The sequence below is a fragment of the Mobula birostris genome, chromosome 6 (assembly GCF_030028105.1).
Source record: "Mobula birostris isolate sMobBir1 chromosome 6, sMobBir1.hap1, whole genome shotgun sequence".
Lineage (NCBI taxonomy): Eukaryota > Metazoa > Chordata > Chondrichthyes > Myliobatiformes > Myliobatidae > Mobula > Mobula birostris.
The window spans coordinates 181,798,378-181,823,150 of record NC_092375.1 but is presented as its reverse complement, the minus strand read 5'-3'; the positions used below and the strand labels follow the sequence as shown (position 1 = coordinate 181,823,150).

The 24,773-nt window shown below is 41.1% G+C and overlaps 1 protein-coding gene across 1 annotated transcript in view; it reads left to right on the top strand.

Moving 5' to 3' along the window:
- LOC140198771 (voltage-gated inwardly rectifying potassium channel KCNH7-like) overlaps positions 1-24,773 on the top strand; it is a 581,620-nt gene that overhangs the window by 420,680 nt on the left and 136,167 nt on the right. Inside the window, exon 6 of the mRNA XM_072259781.1 lies at positions 19,108-19,322. Coding sequence (XP_072115882.1) covers positions 19,108-19,322 — 215 coding nt within the window. The remainder of the gene's footprint in view (positions 1-19,107; positions 19,323-24,773) is intronic.

Genomic DNA, 24,773 nt, shown 5'->3' with positions numbered 1-24,773 from the left:
GATGTCACTGTTTGAGTGCCAGTTTGGTTATCGTCTGCCTCTCTTTCCAGAACAAGAGGCCAAGGTTGAAGCCCTTGTGGCTGAAGATCTCATTCAGAGCTGCAAGCAAAGATGGATTAGAGCAAGGTTTTGCTGGGCTCTACCTGGAAAATGGAGACCAAAGCAAACTGAGAGGAAAATCAGAGACCGGTGTTACAGCCTGGACAACAAGTCCAGCTGTCCACTCATGATTTGCATCTCTGGGTGGGATCTAGAAAGTTGGCACCCAATTTCATTGGAGCCTTTGAAATCCTGAGGAAAGTAAGCCCAGTGGCTTACACCTCGAAGCTCCCCACCAAAGTTCCTAAAGATCAATTCCTCCTTCCACCTTTCTAAATTAAAATCTGTCTGTACCAGTTCTTTAGAACCTATACCATCAGCCCTGCCACCACCCAGGTTCACCGTCTTCACAGTGAAAAGACTTTTGGGCTCTCATACTGTTTAAGCGGTTCGGCAATGTCTCGTGGACTGGGAAGGATTCAGACATAAGAAGAGGAGCTGGGTGCCTAAAAGAGACACCTTGGATCCAGCTTTCATCCACGATTACCATCACCGCCTCTCCCAGCAGCCAGGGCCATCAGAAGTCAGCCATAGGTGAGGGGGTCCTGTTACAAGATTCCCCTTGATTGCGCCAATTTCCGGAATTTAGACACTCAAACTCCCTGGAGTATGGACAGTATGGTTTCGAGCACCAAGAATTGAGTACTTAAGGAACACCTGAATTATGGTTCGGTGCTCAGTCATAAGCCTACCTGTGATATCGTCTAGTGTTTGTTTTGAGCTCAGATCCAGTGTAATACGTTGTCTTGAACCCTGCTTCAGATATATCAGCGTGTGGGTCCAATTCATCCTCTTCAAGGACTCGTGTTGCAGTTCATGGCACAGGGGAAGAAATTGTTCCTAAAACATTGTGTGGGTCTTCAAGATTCTATATCTCAAGGGTTGCCAGCCAAAGCAAGGGATCCATGAACCCCAGGCTGGGAACCCGTACTCTATCTCCTCTCTGATGGTAGTAATGAGAAGAGGGCTTGCCAAGGATAGTGAGGGTCTTTAATGATGGATGCTGCCTTCTTGAGGAACCACCTTTTGAAGATATTCTCAAAGGTGGGGAGTGTTGTACCTGTGTTGGAGCTGGCTGAGTGTACAGCATCTCATGAATTACAGTCACTGGTGTGGCTTCTTCCTGATTGCATGAATGTGCTGGGCCCAGGATAGATCCCCTGGGATGTTGCTGCCCAGGAACTTGAAGCTGTGCATCCTTTCCATCACTGAAAGAATTTCCACCCAATGCAGACTGCTGTGTGTCCTCCTGACTTCCCCTTTCCTTTCCCTCTAACTTATCCTAATCTACTTCCCCATCATCATTACTGACACATTGCTTGAAACTTCTACTCCTGCTCAGCACTACCCTTTCTATATTTCTCCTTACACCTGCTCTTTCGACCATTATCTTAGATAATTCTGTTAATACTTCATTGTGTATCTTGTTCCCAATTAGTAAACCTGTTCGACTCATAGTCATAGTCATACTTTATTGATCCCGGGGGAAATTGGTTTTCATTACAATTGCACCATAAATAATAAATAGTAATAGAACCATAAATAGTTAAATAGTGATATGTAAATTATGCCAGTAAATTATGAAATAAATCCAGGACCAGCCTATTGGCTCAGGGTGTCTGACCTTCCAAGGGAGGAGTTGTAAAGTTTGATGGCCACAGGCAGGAATGACTTCCTATGATGCTCTGTGTTGCATCTCGGTGGAATGAGTCTCTGGCTGAATGTACTCCTGTGCCCACCCAGTACATTATGTAGTGGATGGGAGACATTGACCAAGATGGCATGCAACTTAGACAGCATCCTCTTTTCAGACACCACCGTGAGAGAGTCCAGTTCCATCCCTACAACATCACTGGCCTTACAAATGAGTTTGTTGATTCTGTTGGTGTCTGCTACCCTCAAGGGCCACGGACCATGGACTCAAGGACCATGAGACACTTTCTACATAAAAGATGCTATATAAGTGTAGTCCAATCACAAGAGAAAATCTGCTGATACTAGAAATCAGATAACTCAGTCCTGAGGAAGGGTCTCAGGCCGAAATTTCAACTGTATTTGTTTTTCCATAGATGCTGCTTGGCCTGCTGAGTTCCTCCAGCACTTTTTGTGTGCTGCTGTATAAATGTAACTTATTATTACTGTATTTACAAGTTGTTAAAAGAGAACACAGATTATATCAGACCCTAAAGCATCTATAGAGAGGAACAAGTGGGATTTCCTGGTGACTAAACATTTTAATTACGATTCCCATTCCCTTTCTAACATGTCAAACCATGGAACCCTCTTGTGTCAACATGAGTCTGCCCTTGGGGTGGAACAGCAACTTCTTAAATTCCATCTGGTTCCCCTTCAACCGGTCAGCATGAGTATCGATTTCTCTTTCCAGTGAACAAAAATTCCCCACTCTGACCTTATACTTCTTCTCACCTTCCGATTACTAACACCCAATCTCCCCGCACCCCCCCCCGGGTCCCCTGCTCCTTCCCTTTCTCCTATTGTCAACTCTCCCCTCAGATTCCTTCTTCTCCAGCCCTTAACCTTTCCTACCCACCCAGCATCTATCACCTTCCAGCCTGCCTCTTTCCCCTCTCCCCACCTAATTTAGGCATCTTACCCCTCCCTCCCATTCCTAATGAAGGGGCTTGGCCCAAAACATCAGCTGTTCACTCATCCAACAGATGCTGCCTAACCTGCTGAGTTCCTCCAGCATTTTCCGTGTGTTGCTAAAGAGAGGTTGCATTGTTGCGATATCATCTTTTTTATTTTGCATGGTACCAGGTATATAAAAATGAGCATTACTCACTGACGTTGAATGGAATACATTCACTAAACCACAAGTAAAATTGAATGAATTCTCAATTCAGAATTACGATCAAAATCTAATTAGCTCTTCGTGATGCAAATATTTTCCAATACATTTGCCAAGAGGGATGCAAGAAATTATTTGTTAGTGGGTGAACTATTTGTTTTGGTGTCTCTGTTGGAGCTTAGACTAGAAGGCCTTGAATAAAATACCCTGCCTTGTTCTCTGTCAGCAGTTTCCGCCCACATACGGTACAATTAGCTGAATATTATTTTTCACTTCAGTTATCTCTACTACACGCAGGGATAAAAATAGCTACAGTTTTGAAGCTACTCAGAAGGAATATAGATCTCGCACAAATTTTCTTTCTGAAATATGTGCAGGTTCAAAACAGAAAATAGTGTGCACAACAAACAGAGAGAATATCAGAGGCAAATTCATTTGCTGTTTTGCAATATTTCAAATGGAAGTGATGTCCTGATTGTTACAGATTTTGAGTCTTGCCAAAGGTCTTATCTTTGGTACAATGATGCTCGACAATTCAGCTCAGTTTTATGTTTGAGGCTGTGACCATATTGCCTCACCCTTTTGATCACCACTATCTCACGTAATATCTAATTAAAAATAATGAGGCTGTTTCTAGCAATTGCACCCTGCTCAAGGAGAGAGAGAGACACACAGAGGCTTGTGCATGTTCAGCTGCAGGTTGTCAAGCTGTCTACATCAGCGTGTGAGATAAAGAATCAGTGTGTGCGCGGAATGGCTGTGCATAGGATTCAGCTCCCATTTGTTCACATTGTGCTCTAACTGGAAATTCGCGTGTTCTCCTGATTCAATCATTTGGAAAATTTGAACAGTGCCTATTATAGTCTCTTTCAAAATACATCAGATAAAGATAACCTGCACAGATTGTAGTCATGCCAGTGCTTCTTAAAGAGGAAGTGAGTGCCCACTGCCTTCAACTACCGCTAAAAGTCAGGAGGCATCTAATACTGTAATAGCAACTGTCCTGGAAATCTTCATGGAAAGAGAGAAGTTCAGCGTACCTTTGGTCCACTGTTTTTCTGTAGTGAAGCATCACCAGGGGGTTGTTACCAGACAAGGCAGTGTGAAGAGGAATTCCCCAGGACTCAGTTATAGGGTATGATATCAACACCTCTAGAAATTTAATGACCTTACTCCTTACTGTAGGGTGGTGGGGTAGAGATACATCTCTACCAAAGGAGGTGTAGGAGTGTAGGACACTCCTTTCCTCTGCTTGCCTGCAGGTCACCCTTGGGCAAGGTGTAACGCCTGCTTTGACCCTCAATCTGCGTCACATGAAGCCATGGAAGCAAGTGGTGAATGGTCATATGAGCAGCTGGTATTTATCACGACTACTGGTTCTGCGACCACTGACACCAGGCGGAGAATCTCTGAAGAGTATTGATAATGGCTGGGGTCACCCATCTTGTAAAGACACTGCCCAAAAGGCGGCAATGGCAAACGACTTCAGTGGAGAAATTTGCCAAGAACAATCATGGTCTTGGAAAAACCATGATCACCCACATCATACAACATGGCACACAATAATGACGACTCTTTACTGTGTGTAACATTAGGTAAGAGCAATTATTGATAAAGATTGATGGTGAGTGATGGATATATCTGAAAGCTTACATCACTTTGACACTCACAGACACATACAACATTTTACAATGCAATCATTGAAGCCACAAAGGGCAGGCATATTGCAATGCAGTCAGTAATCCAATTCCCTCTATCTTTCAGAAGGCTGTACATCCCACAACAAGTAACAACAGACTTCAGATTGCAAAGGGCCTGACCAACCTGATAGACTCTCAGTTTAAGGAGAATCCTCTAGCTCTGCTGGGGTCAATTACCCTGTAGAAATTGTAGATTCTCTTCCTCATGACTCACATCATCATCTTACAGTCTCTTCTGACTTTTACATATCAAACTTTTTTTTGTGTTTTGTCTTCATTTTGTGTGCCTCCTCTTAACACTAAGTGCACTTGTTCCTTCTCTTTTCTACAAGAAATTTTACCTGAACAGATCTAGTCAATAGGCCTGTCATTCTCATAGCCACCCCCTAAGACCTTGGCATTCTACGGACACTACTGCGTGGTCAGGAGAAGAGTGGTGAATCACCAGACACAAGTGGGTCATTACAAGGCCAAGAGGAAAGACCAGATTATGTTTCTGGAAGATGAAGTCACACTATGGTACAGTACTCGAATGGTACTGAAGGCAGGTATACAGTAGATGCACATGTTGACGATGTGGGCATCAACAGATCTGCCAGCATCACTACAGGAAATGTCCAGAAATTTAGAGTATGGAAGCAGCTTGTTTAACTCACCTCTGTCACTCTGCAAGAGCAGACTGGTCAGACCCATTCCTTTCTCAACATTTTCTTGCAGCCTTGCAGGTTTCTTATAATTGGCTGTGTGCTCTCACTTTTCCCAAAGCAATACTATAATTTTGGCCGATTTGGGCTGAATATATATGTAACTCAGTATAACTCGATGCCTCTAATCAGTTTCCAGATCATCACCTTTCACTCTTTTCACTACTTACTGCCTGTTATGCCTACTGGCATTTAGGGTAGCAATGAATGTCCGCTAACTGTCTGTCCTTGGCCTCTCAGATGTAGAAGGATTTTTCATTGCTGTTTACATAACAGTTTTGTTTTACCAGTCAGTGTTGTTAGTCCTGGGCTGAACCACTGAACCCAGAGGACTGGTGGACTACTCTTAGCCTGTCCTGTACCTTTTAACCTGATTGGTGTGGGTGACCCTAACCCTAACCTCCTCCTTGATAGTAGTAATGGGAAGAGGCCATTTCATTTCTCCTTCCCATTCCTATACCAACCTGTCCATCTTCAGTCTTCTCCACTGCCAATGAAAATTAGAAGAACCACACTTCACAGTGCACCTGGGTAGTCCACAATTGGGACAGAATGTTCCAGTTTCAGACAACCCTTATCTCTGGTGTGTTCCCCACTCTTCTCCCCTTCCAATCCTCCTCCAGTCCTCCTATTATTGTCCCCTTTCCTATGTCCAGCCTCCCTAACCACTCATCACCTACTTTCATCGTCCTCTCTCTCCCAGTTCGAACCACCTACTACCCACACATTTCACCCACCAGCTCCCCCACCCCTGATTCTGTTTTATCAGCATTTCACTTCTCCCCTGATGGTACATTTACCTTGCTGGTACTTCTCCCCTGGTCTTAATGAACGATTTCAGCCCAAAACGTTGTTAGTTTATTCATCTCCACAGATCTGCCTGACCTGCTGAGTTCCTCCCGCATTTTGTGTGTGTTCCAACGTCTGCAGAATCTTTTGTGTTCATCACCTTCCTAGCTGTCTCCACCTTCACCCTCTGTTCCCGTGACCTGACTCCACATGCCTTTTTTTTTTGCTTGCCTTCATCTACCATGCACCTATCCCTGTACCCAACTCCTTAGCCCTCTCCCTCTCTAACCTGGCTCCATCTGCCTTCATCCTCCGCCCCTCCTTGTTCCACCAATCACCTCTGACCCATGGTATATCCCCTCCTCCCCTCTTCTTCACACTGACTTCCCCTCTCCACTTTTAATTCTAATGTAGGGCTTTGATCTGAAAGCAGTAATTCCTCCCCCTGCCCTTTACCTGTTGTGGGGGGGGTGGTGGTGGTGGACGCAGGGTATGTGGTGATGAGATGTAGCTCTGCCCACTGAGTTCTTCCAGCTGATTGTTTGTTGCTCTTTTGTATAGAACCAGAAGGCAAAATCCTTCACAGAAGTGACGGATCTCTTTCTGTTAACATTTGCACACTCAACCATGATGACGTATCTGTTAGTTGACAGCTCATTTTGCAGTACAGCAAACAATTAAATTCTGGGAAGATGTATTTGTTTAAGTTAAATCATCTCTTTTGCTTTCTGGGGCAATCCCCTTGATATGGGACACACTGTTCATTCACTACTTTATATGATCTGGGAATGTATGAAGTCATAGAGTCAAAGAAAAATACAGCTCAGAAACTGGCCCTTCAGCCCATCTCACTAATTACTTATTGCCCATTACACCTACTAGCATTTAGGCAGCAATGAAGGTCCTCCATCTTAGTCTTTCCTTGGCCAGAAACCAGTTTTGGTCTTGATCTTGGCAGTGTTCAGGGCTTCCTTTATGGTGCCAGTAGCTTCCTCTCGGTTTCCATTACTTTTAGCCACACAAGTCGCACACAGATGTAGAAGGATTCTTCATTGCTGTTTTTGTTACAGCTTTGTTCGACCAGTCAGTGTTGTTAGCCCTGAGCTGAACCCCTGGACCTGGAATACCAATTCACCACTCTTAGTCTGGCCTCTACCCTTTGACTTGTTTGGCGTGGGTGACCCTACAAAGAGCCGAAGCATAAGGCCTTGACTACAGCCAACATAGTGCTCCAGGACATTGAGGCATGCAAGCCTCCAAACCACAAGGGTGTGGTCCTCTAGGAGGTTCGGCCCATCTAGTCTGTGCCAAACCATTTTAAGCTGCCTCATCCCACTACCATCCCGTTTATCTGGTGTTCATCTAATTTAGATTTCATCCTCACAGTGTTTCCTCTTTTATTCTTTTGCACTATTTATCTTTGCAAATTTTTGTAATTTTTAAAGTATGCACTGCACTGCTTCCACAAAATGACAGATTTCATGGCATACATCAGTGATAATAAACCTGATTCTGATTTCTCTGAGCTGGCTGTCCTTTGACACTGTTAAAGTGCTGTGTCTGTCTTTTGGCTTTCTCTGGGTGTTTTCTCACACCCACACATTATCCAGTTTTTCTGGTGTTTCGAGGAGACTTCTAATTCATCTACTCCCAGACTTCTGCAGAGGACTCATCATCTTCCCTCAGTTTGTATGCTGGGGAAACCAAAGACCTTCACTCAAGAGTCCAATTATGAACATTTAGCCTTCTGCAGCTGTTCTTGATCACCTTCCCTGTGTTCAGAACTTTTCTTTTACTCGGTGGTTAAAAAGGTGATAAACCTACCAGTCCTTTAAGAACCTCATAAAGATAGGTGCTGTGTACTCTGGCCCATTATCTGTGATCAGTGCTTTAGTTAAGCCAATCCTGCCAAGCTGTCTTTTGAGCCTGTGAATGACCTTTGATGATGAGAGTACTTCTTAACAAAGTCAACCTGCCTGAAATTCAAAAAAACATTCAACTTTCTTTTTATATAATTTCCAAAAGAGACGAAGGAGATCTGACCTGACTTTTACCTAGGTTCTGAAGGACAATGCAGGTGTGGTATTTTCCTTTGTTGTCTTCTTTCTGAAGATCCACAGGTTCTGAACTTCTACACATAGTTCTGATCTCCCACAGTGGCTGGGGTGCATTTATTTGTCCCGTCATATACTCCGTCAATTGGATCGTGCAGGGCACTGTCATTTAATTCACAGCTACAAGACTTCTCTGTAGAGAGATTTTATACCTGATGTACAGTATTCAATTTAGATACAGCATATAAAGTTCTTATTTTCATCAAGTAACACTACTGACACCATATTTACTTATTGACATACAGCGCGGAATAGGCTGTTTTGGCTCTTCGAGCCACGTTGCCCAGCAACTTCCCCGATTAAAACTAGCCCAATCACAGGACAATTTACAATGACCAATTAACCTAACAACTGGTATGTCTTTGAACTGCAGTGGGAACCGGAGCACCCAGAGGAAACCCACACAGTCACAGGGAGAACATACAAACTCCTTACAGTTAGCGGAGTGAAATGAACCTGGGTCACGTGTACTGTAAAAGGTTGTGCTAACGTTTTACACTACTGAGCCACCCTAAGATGATGCCATGTATTGGTATCTTCTTTATTTGTTGTCTAAAGTACTAGAAATTGTCAGTAATTTGAACCATAAACACAGGTACTTTTTGCATTAAACAGTTTACAGAGCCAGCAGGCATGCTTATGATGCTGTATTTTACAAAGCGTCTCTGGAACCCTCTTTCCCAAATACTGTTAAAACATTAGCCTATAGATAGTCAAATGATATCACCAGGAGCACTGAAAGCACAATTATTTTTCATAAACTGAAAGTGCAGTTAGCACTTACACTACACAGGGACATTTGAGCCTACAACCTTAGGTATCAGAGATAAGACTTCTACCCACTGATCTCCAGTTTATAAATCAATTTAGATACACAGAATGTTAGAGACATTTGAAACGTAAATAAAGGGAAACAAATTCTTCTTGCTGGAAAATACAAACAAAGGGCTCCATCATTAAAAAGGAAACCATAAGACCTTTAGATCTAGGAAGAGAATTAGGTTATTTGGCCCCGCAAGTCTGCTCCGCGATTCCATCATGCCTGATCCATTTTCCGTCTCAGCCCCAATCTCTTAAAAGATTAAAAGATTAGCTTTATTTGTCATATCAACATCAAACCATACAGTAAAATGTGTCATTTGTGCCAAGTCAAATCGGCGAAGATTGTGCTGGGCACCCACATATCACTATGTTTCTGGTGCCAACACAGCATGCCCACAAGACACTAACCTTAACCACACGTCTTTAAAATGTGGGAGGTAACTGGAGCAGCTGGAGTAAACCTATGTGTTGATGGGGAGAATGGACAAACTCCTTACAGACGCCGGCGGGAATCAAACTTCGATTTTACAGCAGGCTATGAATTGTAAAATTGTAAAAGTACAATTGGGAGAAGTACAACTGGGAAACAATGAAAACAAACACTTTTTTCACATGTACCATAGAGTGGTAGAAGCTCAGAGCTTATTTCTGAAAAAGTTGTGCGCACCTGATCAATAACGATTTCAAGATTAATATTTTTCAAAGGGTATCATGTCATGAAAAATTATTGTGAGTAAACAGCAAATCTGTCAGAATATAAAGTAATGGCGGAACATCAGAATGAGGAATAAATGTGATTTAAGTAACTTTCACTGTGGAATGATCATTGGTGTCAGATGGGGTGGTTTGAGTATCTCAGAAACTGTTGGGCTCCTGAGATATTCACACCACAAGACCATAAATTATAGGAGCAGAATTAGGAGATTTGGCCCATTAAGTCTTCTCTGCCATTTTATCATGGCTGATCCATTATTCCTCTCAACCCCAATCTCCTGACTTCTCCCCGTAGCCCTCATGCCCTGATTAATCAAGAATCTATCAACCTCTGCCTTAAATAAACCCAGTGACTTGGCCTCCACAGGAACCCGTGATAACATTTTCCACAGACACATCACTCTCTGGCTAAAGAAATTCCTTATCTCCATTCAAAAACAACACCCTTCTATTCTGAGGCTGCGTCTTCTAGTCCTGGTCTCCCACATCATAAGAAACATCCTCACCACATCCATTTTATTATGGCCTTTCACCATTCAATAGGCTTCAATGAGGCCACCCCTCATTCTTCTGAACTCCAGTGAGGCAGGCCTAGAACCATCAAACACTCTTCATATAACAAGCCCTTCAATCCCAGAATAATTTTTTGAACCTTCTTTGAACCCGCTCCAATGTCAGCACATCCTTCCTTAGATAAGGGGCCTGACATTGCTCACAGTACTCCAAGTGAGGCCTGGTGCTTGCTTTATAAAGCCTCAAGCTTACCTCCTTGCCTTTATATTCTTGTCCTAATGAAGAGAATGCTAACATTGCATTTGCCTTCCTCAAAACCGACTCAAAATGCAAATTAACCTTCAAGGAATTCTGCACAAGGACTGCCAGGTCTCTTTGCATCTCAGATTTTTGAATTTTCTCTTCATTTAGAAAATAGCCTACACTTTTATTTCTTCTACCAATGTGCATGACTGTACACTTGCCAACACTGCATTCCATCTGCTACTTCTTTGCCCTTTCTCCTAATCTGTCTAAGTCCTTCTGTCACCTCTCTACATCCTCAGGATACCTGCCCCTCCACTTATCTTTATATCATCTGCAAACTTTGCAACAAAGCCATCAATTCCATCATCCAAGTTATTGACATGTAATGTAAAAAGGAGTAGTCCCAACAGAGACTCTTGTGGAAAACCACTAGTCACCAGCAACCAACCAGAAAAGGCCCTTTTATTCCCACTTTTTGCCTCCTGCCAATCAGCCAGTGCTTTATCCATGATAGAATCTTTCCTGTAATACCATAAGACCATAGACCATAAGACAATGGAGCAGAAGTCGGCCATTCGGCCCATCGCGTCTGCTCCGCCATTTTATCATGAGCTGATCCATTCTCCCATTTAGTCCCACTTCCCCGCCATGGCCTCTTAACTTGTTAAGCAGTCTCACGTTTCAAAGGTACATTTAATGTCAGAGAAATGTATACAATATATATCCTGAAATACTTTTTCTTCACAACCCTCCACGAAAACAGAGTACCCCCAAATAATGAATGACAGTTAAATGTTAGAAAGCTAAAACCTCCCCCAGCTCCCTCCTCCCACGCATAAGCGGCAGCAAAGCAACAATCCCCCCTCCCCCACCAGCAAAAAAAAAGCATCAGCACCCACTACCGAGCACTTAATCATCTTGTCAAAATCTTCTGAAATCCAACATCCACTGATTCCCCTTTGTCCATCCTGCTTTGTTATTCCGTCAAAGAATTCCAACCAATTTGTAAGGCAAAATTTTCCCTTCAAGAAAACATGCATACAGCCGTTTTTATCATGTGCTTCCAAGAGTACCAAAACCACATCCTTAGCAATTGACTCCAACATCTTCTGAACCACTGATATCAGAATAACCAGCCAATAGTTTCCTTTCTTCTGCCTCTCTCCTTGCTTGAAGAGTGGAGTGACATTTGTAAATTTCCAGTCTTCCGAACCATTCCAGAATCTGGTGATTCTTGAAAGATCATTACTAATTCCTCCCTAATCTCTTCAGCCACCTCTTTCAGAACCCTGGGGTGTACACCATCTGGTTCAAGAGACTTGCCTACCTTTGACCTTTCAGTTTCCCAAGACTCTTCTCACTAGTAATAGCAAATGCACACACTTCTGCCCTCTGACACTCTCTCACTTCCGACATATTGCCGTTGTCTTCCACGGTGAAGATGGATGCAAAATACTTATTCAGCTCATCTGCTGTTTCCTTATCCCCCATTACTACCTCTCCAGCATCATCTTCCAGAGGTCCAATGCCTACTCTCACCTATCTTTTTAGCAAGCTTCTCTTCGTATTCCATCTTTTCCTTCTTAATGACTTTTTAGTTGCCTCCTTTTGGTTTTTAAATGCTTCACAATCCTCTAACTTCCCACTAATTTTTGCTCTATCATGTGTCCTCTCTTTAGATTTTATGTTGGCTTTGATTTCACTTGTTGGCCTCGGTTGTATCGTTTTTTCTCTTTGGGATGTACATATCCTGCACCTTCTGAAATGTTTCCAGAAATTCCAGCCATTGCTGCTCTGCTGTCATCCCTGCCAGTGTTTTTTTCCAATCAATTTTGGCCAGTTCCTCCCTTATGCCTCTGTAATTCCCTTTACTCCACTATAATACTGATACATCTGACTTTAGCTTCTCCTTCTCAAATTGCAGGGTGAATTCTATCATATTATTATCACTTGTCCCAAAGTGTTCCCTTACATTAAGGTCTTTGATCAATTCCAGTTCATTGCACAACACATAATCCAAAATAGCTGATCCCCTAGTGAGCTCAACCATGAGCTGCTCTAAAAAGTCATCTCATAAGCATTCAAAAATTTCCCCCTCTTGGGATCCAGCGCCAACCTGATTTTCCCAAACTACCTGCACATTGAAATCCCCCATGACTATTGTAACATTGGCCAGTTCCTCCCTCATGCCTCTGTAATTCCCTTTACTCCACTATAATACTGACATGCATTTTCTATCTCCCATTGTAATTTGTAGACCACATCCTCACCTTTGTTCAGGGGTCTGTATATAACTCCCATCAGGATCTTTTTACCCTTGCAATTCCTTAGCTCTACCCACAATGATTCAACACCTTGCAACCCTATGTCACCTCTTTCTAATGAGTTAATTTCACTCTTTACCAACAGAGCCACCCCAACCTACCTGCCTATCCTTTTGTTCCATTGTGTACTCTTAGACCCTAAGCTCTCAGCTATAATCTTCTTTCAGCCACAATTCAGTGATACAGTGAATCTGAAACTGTGCTATGTTCATCTAGTCATAGTCATAGTCATACTTTATTGATCCCGAGAGAAATTGGGTTTCGTTACAGTTGCACCAAGCAAGAATAGAGTATAGGTATAGCAATATAAAACCATAAATAATTAAATAGTAATATGTAAATTATGCCAGGAAATAAGTCCAGGACCAGCCTATTGGCTCAGGGTGTCTGACCCTCCAAGGGAGGAGTTGTAAAGTTTGATGGCCACAGGCAGGAATGACTTCCTATGATGCTCAGTGTTGCATCTCAGTGGAATGAGTCTCTGGCTGAATGTACTCCCGTGCCCAACCAGTACATTATGTAGTCAATGGGAGACATTGTCCAAGATGGCATGCAACTTGGACATTATTCTTCCTTATCTACCTTATTCTCTATACTGCACGCATTCAAATATAGCACTTTCCATCCTGTATTCACCCTTTTTGATTTTGTCTGCCTTTTGCATTACAACTTATCTTGTTGACAGCAATTTTGCCCTGTCATCAGCCTCTCCTTACTGGCAGTCTCACTACACAAGGCCACTGTTTGTAAACTAACTACCTCATCCTCATCCTAATCACTCGGGTTCCCATGAAGGCAACCGTAACTCAAATAATCATGCATTACAATGGCAGTGTACTGAAGAGCATCTCTGAACACACAACACGTTGTGCCTTGAAATGGATGGGGTGCAAAATCAGAAGAGCACATTGGGTTCCACTCCTGTACCTTAAAATGTAGCCATTGAGTAGATACCAGGTCTTCAGCAAATCTAAGCAGCAAATTGGCAGAGATGAATAAGGAAAATTGTATTAATTGGCTAGGAAAAAATATATATATACTTTTTACTTCAGATGTGTCAATCTCCATCCAGTTGACCAAATGGGATGCTGAGTTTAAACTGGAGTGTTCAATCATAGTAATCAAGAAAGCTATTACATTTTCTGTGAAGAATGAAGAACGAAGAATAAACTTGAAAAATGTTTACTTCACTTCCTCTGGAATCCTCATAATATAGTTTTGAAACCTGAATTGCTATCTGATATTTATTAAATGTGCTTGAAGCACCTGTGGCAAAAGATCCATTATGTAATCATTTTTATCCCACTGACTGACAGTCTTTATCTGGATGTCTTAGATTCTTTATGTGGTCATGTCAATCAACCATTATTCACTGGGACTGAGGCTGGATCCAGCAGAGAGATCCACATGAAATGATTTCCTACACTTTGACATTCATTTATTTTTTGATTAGATTGGAAATTGTAGGAAATTGTATTGCAAGCCTGAGTTGGAATTAACAAGAAACTACAGTGAAAAAATACAGTTACATGTTTTTCATTTCTTTGATGTGCTGTATTGGGACATGCTTGTCATTGTCAGCTGCCATACAACATAAGTTATGTTGCTACGTAGCTTTATTAACATCATCCTTGATACTGTGTGATATTTAATATCACCAGAGCTTTGTTCACTTTTCTTAAAGGTCAAGTAACAGGGCTGAGAATTTATAGAAACTCCAGCAAAGAAAAACAATTTAAATTAATGTTAGTTTTATTTTTGAACGTACAAACCATATTATTATCTAATGCTTTACAGTAATTTTCTATATGTAACAGTTGATTTCTTCACTAATTGAAATTTTTTGTTGGTGCATTATTGGTCCAGTTATTAGCAAAAAAATCTAGATGTACAATATAATCCAACATTCAATCACTGCAGGTGAATATCAAAGCTACCAACTATAATACTTCTAAGAAGCTTCTGGTACCTTTTGCTGAATGTTTCTGTCGCTACTGATCTAACTTCTTTAAAAACTATTTAATTTTATATTTGGTGGTTGAGATATATTTCAATAAAGTATTTTTATATACTTTGTTTTTCACACTTAAATCAGGAAAGACTCAATGAAAGTTTCATTTATTATCAAAGTATGTATGCAGTACACAACCCTGAGATTCCATCTTCACATAGACAGCCACAAAACAAAGAAAGCCATGGAACCCATTCAAAGAAAAATATCAAACCACCAACACGCAAAAAAAAAAAATCATGCAAAATGGCAAAAACATCTAGTGGAAAAACACAGAATATAAAAAAACCAAACCGTAAATCATCAAAACAGACTAGGCATATTCAGTTCAGCTCAGTTATAGAGTCATAGAAGAATACAGCACAGAAACAGATAATTCGCCCCATCTACTCCATGCTGAAACCATTTAAACTGCCTGCTCCTATCAACCTGCACCAGGACCATAGCCCTCCATAACTCCACTACCCATGTACCTATCTAAACTTTTCTTAAACATTGAAATTGAGCTTGCTTGCACCACTGTGCTGGCAGCTCATTCCACATTCTCACAACTCTCTGACTGAAGAAGTTTCCCTCATGTTCCCCCTAAAACTTCTCACCTTTCACCCTTAACCCATGACCCTAGTCCCACACAACCTGAACAGAAAAAGACTGCTTGCATTTATCCTATCTATACCCCTCATAATTTTTTTATACCTCCATCAGATCTCCGCTCAAACTTCTACATTCTAAAGAATACAGTTGTAACTAATTCAATCTTTCCTTATATCTCAGGTCCTCCAAACCCAGCATATCTGTGTGAATTTTCTGTTTTTAGTTCAGTTCAATTTAGTGCAGTGTCATTCATTAATTGAATGACAATAATGAACTGTTCTTCCTTACCTCATTGCACTAGTGTGGTGCCCGTTTCATCATTTGTTTAAATGAAACACAAGCATTGTCGAAACCTCATGTCCATCGTCTGCTAATTACTGAGCAACTTTTGTTGGAGGAATACGTTCAAGCTTATTGTCATTCAACTGCAAACTTGTATATAGCTAAATGAAACAATGTTCCTCATGGACCAAGGTGCAAAACCCAGTTAATACACACATACAACACACAACACAAAATAATATTAGCATAATAATATTAGCAGATAAGAAAAAGTATTCTGTAGATCTAGAAGAAGGCTGTGAAACTTCTGAATGTTATTCCTGTAGAATAACTAGGCTGGTGGATGGTATCTACTGAAACTGCTCAGTTCAAAAGACCAGTAAACATCGTGGGCTCTGATGTGCTTTAAAGAGGAGATGCAAATATGGAGTTTATTTTTCTTGCGTAATCCATCCCAATGAAATCAAACACAGATAATGGCCTGGATGTTGATAATAATAGCTGTTGATTTCCAGTGGAACTTACAGTATTACGCAGTTATATAGAAGTGAGATCATATCTTCTAAGCATACATTGTCAAAAGTGAAAGTGATTAATTTAAAGCTAGGTGAAGGGTCTCGGGCAGAAAGATCACCTGCACCCTTTTCCATAGACGCTGCCTGGCCTGCTGAGATTTCCAGCATCTAGAATTAGTAAATCAAATCTGTGCATGTGTTACATCGTTAGAATCTAGGTGCCATTCCGTGGCAGAGCTGAGCCCTGTTATATTTTCCTGCTATTGTCTCCTAGGCAAGGCTTGGAAAGGTGCAGAGACAGGATCAAAGACTTCATTAATTTTACTTGGAACTGTAAGGCTCTGCATAAGAAGCAAAGGAGAAACTACCTTCCTTTGATTTTAATCATTTAAATTTACTTTAATGTTCTTAACGATTTTTGTCATTTTAGGTGTTTTGTCTATTTTCTGGACAAAAACTTAAATATGTTAATTACTTTTAATTCATCATCATCATCATTATGTGCCATGTTGTATGGCGTGGGAGATCATAGTCTTGACCATGATTATTCTTGGCAAATTTTTCTACAGAAGTGGTTTGGCATTGCCTTCGTCCGGGCAATGTCTTTACAAGATGGGTGACTCCAGCCATTATCAATACCCTTTGGGGATTGTCTGCCTGGTGTCAGTGTTCACATAACCAGGACTTGTGATATGCACCAGCTGCTCATACGACCATCCACCACCAGCTCCCATGGCTTCACCTGACCCTGACCAGTGGGGCAAAGCAAGTGTTACACCTTACCCTTCCTCTGCAGGCTAGTGGAGGAAAAGAACCCTTACACCTCCTTTGGTAGAGATGTGTCTCCACCCCACCACACTTTCTTTTTATTATTTACCATATTTGTAATAGTATTTAAAAGTTTCTGTCAGAGGCATTTGAAAAACTATTAAAAAATGTCTCACAAATTTTACAGCCATCAAAGCTGGGAGTTGCATTTTGTCACCTGTCAAAGGGTTTTAGTGAAGATGAGGGAATAGAGCTTTCTCAATGTGTCCCTGGATGCCTTCATGTTGTGCAAACCAAGCTACTGGAGCCCAGGGTACTTCACTTCAGGAAAAGAGGGTTCTAAATCTGGGTCACTCAAATACCTGGCTGGGGAAATTATAAATGGCAACTCCAAACAGTGAGTCCAGGTAATAAGATTCAACGTTCAATGTTCAAAGTAAATTTTATTATCAGAGTACATATATGTCACCACATACAACCCTGAAATTCTTTTTCCTGTGGGCATACTCAGCAAATTATAGAATATTAGCTATAACAGGGTCAATGAGAGATCAAGTAGAGCATCAAAGACAACAAACTGCAAATGCATATATAATAGTAATTAATAATGAGAGCATGAAATAACAAGCTAAAGAGTCCTTAAAGTGAGATTATTAGTTATGGGAACATCTCAATAGGTGAGTGTCATTATCCCTTTTTGTTCAAGAGCCTGATAGTTGAGGGGTAGTAACTGTTCTTGAATCTGGCAGTGCAGGTCCTGAGGATCTTGTACCTTCTACCTGATGGCAACAGTGAGAAAAGATTCAGTCCAACATACTGTATTTACCATGATTAAGAGTGACTCTATAGAAACCTCCTTCAAGCCATGCATTAAGTAAACCTAAGAAACAAAATAAGTGCACATAAAAATGCAAAGAGGAAGCATAAGCTCAACAGGCACTCTCACTTAAGTCAACACAAATTGAAAAATCTCATCTGGTTACAGTCTTTAGAGTCTAAAATTTTGAAATAAAGCAGGGCAAGAGAAGTTTAGATAGGCACATGAATGTGACCAAACTATTGGGATATAGATATTGTGTAGACATAAGGAATTAGTTTAGTTGGCCACTTGAGCTCTAATTTATTTGGTTCAGCACAACCTTGTGGGCCAAAGTGCCTTTTCCTATGCTGTACTGTTCTAGGTTCTAAATGCTCATAGATGATAGCTAATGGCAGGACATTACTTTTCTCAAGTATGTATTCTTGAAAGTACATTAAATTGTACTGTGGAACTTCATGATGTTATAGAATCATCTACACACAGAAACAGGTCCTTCGGCCAACCTAGTCCAAGCCATCGTGGTTTGCTGCCTAGTCTCCCCTACCTGCATCGGGACCATAGCCCTCTGTACCTCAATGAACCTATCCAAACTTCTCTGAAATTTTACAACTGAACACATATCTACCACTTCCACTGACAGTTCATTTGATGCTCACACACCATCTGAGTGAAGAAGCTCCCCATTCAAAAACAATTGAATTTGTATAATCATTGAACTGTTCACATTTATTTGGCCAGTTGAAGTACCGTGGTGAACTGAATGTGTAAAAGTGACTAACATTATTGAATCTTTGCTTCTGCATCAAGCTGAAGTTAATGTGCATGTATAATACATCCATCAATAGCTATTAACTAGCTGTTAATCTAATATATGATAATCCATGCTTTAATTTTGGCAAATGGCCAGGTGACAGCTGAGATGGCAATCTACTCTATCATCATTGATCTTGCATGCGATGTGCTAAAGTAGATCACTGTTTACATGTGCTCCTTTCTCCATTCCCTCAAGTTACAATGTAAATAGAAGGCATTTTCTTATTTAACACTTAACAGAAATAAAAATTGGAAAATACAATGAATGCATTTTTAATTCACATTCTTTGAAATTCCAATTAACTTTAGCACCTGCAATTAATAATATTTTATCATTATTATTAAATAGATGAAATGTTCTTTTATTTATAATTTACATACTGGAAGCTCAGTCTAATGGAAAAGATGAACCTGAGTAGATGATCTAATGTGCAAAATAAACCTTGCATATTTTACTGTCATTTCTACAGGACCTTTTAATCATATCAAGTCAAGCCTACTGGGCTCCACCTCAGATTCTAATCTCAACAAATATAGCACAATTAGCAAGATTCCTCAAATCACCCTGAACTTTTCTGATATAAAAGCTGAAAAGAAGAGTGCATCTCCACCTTCATCAGAAAAGACCATCATTGCACCGAAAGTGAAGGAACGGACACACAATGTCACAGAAAAAGTGACACAGGTAAGATCTTTGACATAGAACAAAGTTTTAGAAACCTTAATCTCTTCTAAAGATTTTTATGATGAATTAATCATTATTATTTTTAACAATTTTGCAAGCCCGTGTGGCCTTGTGACCTTAGTAAAACCAGGCTGCAATCGTGGAATTGTTTTAGCTGAGAAATAATACATAAATACCACACTTGTGCGCCGACTGGTGGTGTAGTGGCATCAGCACTGGACTTCAAGGCAGATGGTCCTGAGTTCAAACCCAGCCAGGTCCCAACCTGGGCAGCAGCAGTATCTGTGCGGAATCTACTTCCATATCTTGTCATGAAAACTCTACAGACCCTCTGTTCCATGAGGTCATGAAGAGTCGGACTCAACTTAACGACTGAATAACAACAAACCACACTTGTCCCGTCTTCTGCTAACACTGTAATGCCATGTTCAATTATACAGAAAGGATGGGTTACAAAAGAATTCTGCAGACCGTTCTGCAAAACGAGTGGAATAACTCATTTATTTTCAATACTACCAAAAGCTCCTATCACATTCACTGTAATAAGATGCAAAAGAAATAAAGTCAAGAAGGGACCTGGGTAATAAGGAAAGATTGAATAGGTTAGGACTTTATCTCTTGAAACATAGAAGATTGAGAGGAGATTTGACAGAGGGATATGGAATTATGAGGGATATAGATAGAATAAATTCAAGCAGGGTTTTTCCTCTGAGGTTGGCTGGGACTACAAATACAGCCGAGTTAAGGGTTAAGGGTGAAAGGTGAAAAGCTTAAGGGGAACATGAGGAAGATCTTCTTCACTCAGAGGTTTGTGAAAGTTTGGAGCAAGTTGCCAGCACAAGTGGTGTATGCAAACACGATGTCAACGTTTAAGAGAAGTTTGGATAGCTACGTGGATGGTAGGAGAATGGAGGGATACGGTCCTGGTGCAGGTCGATGGTAGTAGGCAGCTTAATGGCTCATCATGGACTAGATGGGCTGAAGGGCCTATTTCTGTCCTGTGCTTTTCTATGATTTCAAGGTAACATTCTTTCTGAAGGTAAGTCATGAAGTGTAATGCATTCCTGGGAAGTCCATACATCCGCATGTGAGTAATCTAATTGCAAGTACCACGCAATCATCTAGACTTCACATTTATCAAAAGATCCATTAATACACATCGTCATATACTGGAATAAAAAGGAAATGATCTTAGGTCAAGCGGAGTATGCTTGCCCCAAGCCATTTCTCTTAAGAAGCCATTTTAAAAGAGATACTTCTATCGGGATGCTTGCAGATATTCAGCAAAGGATTTTTTTTGATTTTGTCTCACTAACTCATGTTGTTCCTCTCAACATGTGAGGGATGTTTCAACAGCCACAACCTGAAGTAAGGCAATACAATGTTTAGAAAAATGTACTTTATCTCTTTCAGTATTTTAACTACTAGCAGATTTCTGAAATTGCATGGATTCAAATAAGAAATAATGCACTGCAGCAACTTATAAAATTACAGAGCAATTTAGAGGGAGGCACACGATCAAATCTACATTCATACACATTAAGACCGATTGAGATGACTTTTGAATTTATTTGACATTCTTGAACTTGCACACATATATCATGTAATATATTAGGAACACACACAAAATACTAGAGGAACTCAGCAGGTCAGGCAGCATCTATAAAAAAAAGAGTAAACAGTTGACATAAACACTCCTCTCCCAGTTTCACCTATCACCTGCCACCTTGTACTTCTTCCTCCCCTCCCCCACCTTCTTACCCTGACTTCTCCCCTTCCTTTCCAGTCCTAAAGAAAGGTCTCGGCCAAAAACATTGACTGTTTACTCTTTCCCATAGATACTCCCTGACCTGCTGAGTTCCTCCAGCATTTTGATTTCCAGCATCTGCAGATTTTCTCCTGTATGTAATATATTAGATACTTGCATAATGATATTAAATTTCTATTTTAAATTCTGTTGTTTTGACCTTTATTTAACCTTTTCAAAATATTTCTGTTTGTATATACATACATACATATGAATTGCACCGTGATTTAACCTTTTCTCCTCTGTGGGGAAGAAAATGTTTCAAATTCACTGTGAGCTGTTTTTTTCATCAATAGTTGGGCTGTGGTGTCTGCCACCATGGAGATTTACCCAACGAATCCTCCATACTATATTTTCAATTTTTCTCCTTGGATATTTTGACCAGTGACTCCATTCCAAGATTATTAATAGTAGATCAGATATATCAAATCACAAGATCACAAGACAAAGGAGCAGAAGTAGGCCATTCGGCCCATCGAGTCTGCTCCGCCACTCCACCATGAGCTAAACTATTCTCCCATCTAGTTCCAATTTCTGGCTTTTCCCCCATATCCCTTGATGCCCTGACTAATTAGATACCTATCAATCTCCTCCTTAAACACCCTCAATGATCGGGCCTCCACAGCTGTATGTGGCAACGAATTCCATAAATCTATGACCCTCTGGCCAGAAAAAGTTTCTCCTCATCTCTGTTTTAAATGGGTACCCTCTAATTCTAAGACTGTGGCCTTTTGTTCTGGACTCACCCACCAAGGGAAACAGTCTTTCCACATCTACTCTGTCCAACCCTTTCAACATTCGAAATGTTGCTATGAGATCCCCTCTCATTCTTCTATACTCTAATGAATAAAAGTCCAAGAGCCGACAAATGTTCCTCATACATTAGCCCCTGCATTCCAGGAATCACACTGGTAAATCTTCTCCTAACATCACACTGGTAAATCTTCTCCTAATCTCTCCAACATCAGAACATCCCTTCTAAGATAGGGGGCCCAAAGCTGCACACAGTATTCCAAATGAGGTCTCAACGGTGCCCCATAGAGCCTCATCAACACCTCCTTACTCTTATACACTATTCCTCTTGAAATGAATGCCAACATAGCATTCGCTTTCCTTACTGCCAATCCAACCTGGTGGTTAACCTTTAGGTTATCCTGCACGAGGACCCCCAAGTCCCTTTGCACTTCCAATTTTCGAATTTTCTCCCCATCTAAATAATAATCTGCCCAATTATTTCTTCTTCCAAAATGTACAACCGTACATTTCTCAACATTGTATCTCATCTGCCATTTCTTTGCCCACTCTCCTAAACTGACCAAGTCTCTCTGCAACCTTTCCGTTTCTTCAACACTTCCTGCTCCTCTACCTACCTTGGTGTCATCCGCAAATTTAGCCACAAAACCATTTAATCCATAATCCAAATCATCGATATGCATTGTAAAAAGAAGCGGCCCCAACACCGACCCCTACGGAACACCACTAGTAACCGGCAACCAATCAGAATAGGATCCCTTTATTGCCACCCTTTGCTTTCTACCTATCAGCCAATGCTCCACCCATTCCAGTATCTTTCCTGTAATTCCATGGGCTCTCATCTTATTAAGCAGCCTCTTATGTGGCACCTTATCGAAGGCCTTTCGAAAATCCAAGTACACAATGTCCACAGCCTCTCCCTTATCAATCTTATTTGAGATTACCTCAAAAAATTCCAATAGGTTGGGGAGGCAGGATCTTCCCTTCATGAAACCATGCTGACTTGGGCCGATCTTGTCGTGCATCTCAAGATATTTCATAACCTTGTCCTTGAGGATCAGCTCTAATAACTTTCCAACTACTGATGTCAGACTAATAGGTCTGTAATTTTCTTTCTGCTGCCTCCCTCCTTTCTTAAACAGCGGAACTACATTTGCAACCTTCCAGTCCTCCGGAACCATGCCAGAGTCTATTGATTCCTGAAAGATCATTTCCAATGCCTCCACAATCTCCAAAGCCAGCTCCTTCAGAACCCGTAGGTGCACCTCATCCAGACTGGGAGACTTATCTTTTCTTAGTCCATTTAGCTTCCCAAGCACTTTCTCTCTAGTAATCTTGACTGTACCTAATTCTATTCCCTGTGACCTCTGGCTATCAGGTATGTTGCTAATGTCTTCCACTGTGAAGATTGATGCAAAATACTCATTTAGTTCCTCTGCCATCTCTTTGTTACCCATTATATATATAGCTAGAGTGCCTAAGAATTTTGCACAGCACTGTAGTAATTTTATGTATTGCACTGTACTGCTGCCACAGAAAAACACAAATTTCATGACATATGTGAGTGATGATAAACCTGATTCTGATATGGGTCCTCTATTGTCGACTGAGAGTGGGAAGGAGGCACGGAAAGGGGAATCATGGTTGGGAATAGGGAAAGGGAAAGGGACAGGGGAGGGAGCAGGAAGCACCAGAGAGACATTTTGTAATGTTCAATAAACCATTTGGTTTGGAATCAAATGCCTGGTGTCTCAGGGCTGGGTGAATCTGCACCCATGTCACTCCCTGCCCTTGGAACTCCTTCTCTGCCACCTGTCCCACACCCGTCTCATGGTGCTCCACCCTCACCATTCCCAACATCCTTTGCTCACATCGGATTTACAAACTCACTCCTACTCCACATTGACAAATACAGTACTGTATAAAGGTTTTAGGTACCATAGCTTTATAGATGTGCCTAAGTCTTTTGCACAGTACTGTGCAACACACATAAAAGTTGCTGGTGAATGCAGCAGGCCAGGCAGCATCTCTAGGAAGAGGTACAGTCAACATTTCCTAGAAATGCTGCCTGGCCTGCTGCGTTCACCAGCAACTTTTAAGTGTGCTGCTTGAAATTCCAGCATCTGCAGATTTTCTTGTGTTTGCACAGTACTGTGTTTACTTTGATAGTCAATAAAACTGATGAAGTTTGCCAACAGGAGGATAGTGAGAGACAGTTCACTTTGGTGGGGAGGAGCTTGGGACTGCTCAAGGGTAAGATGAGATCACAGATGTGAAATAAAAGGATGGTAACTAATGACATAGGAGGAGAACTCATGTGCAGCAGGTGATTGGAAAGGCAACCACTTACCACAACCCTTGTTTTCTATTGCTTAGCTAAATTTGTATCCATGTTGTTAAAGCTCCTTTATTGCCACATGATTCAGCTTTGCTAACGAGGCTGTTACATGGCACCTTATCAAAATCTATAAAGCCCGTAGTGCATCACATTGCCTGTATTATTGTCACCAACATTATCTGTTTTGTCATCAAAATATTCTGTCAAATTGGATAGACAGTTTGCTTGTAACTAATCTGTGTTGATTTGCTGTAGTTAAAATGAAGGCAATTGATCAAGTTCCCTCCAGACATGGATGGGAGGGGAATGGAGGGCTATGTTCCAGGTCCAGGCCTAGGTCAATGAGCCAAGGCAGAAAAACAGTTTGACATGGGCTAGATGTTCCAAGAGGCCTATTTTTCTGCTGTACTGCACTATAAACTCTACGACTTTTAACACCACACTGGACAATTGTTTCTTAAAGCCTTCTTACCGCCGTCTTACCATCAGAGTTGAACTGACTAGCCTGTGGTTATTTGGCTTCCTTATTTGAATTGGGCGGTAGCACTTGCAT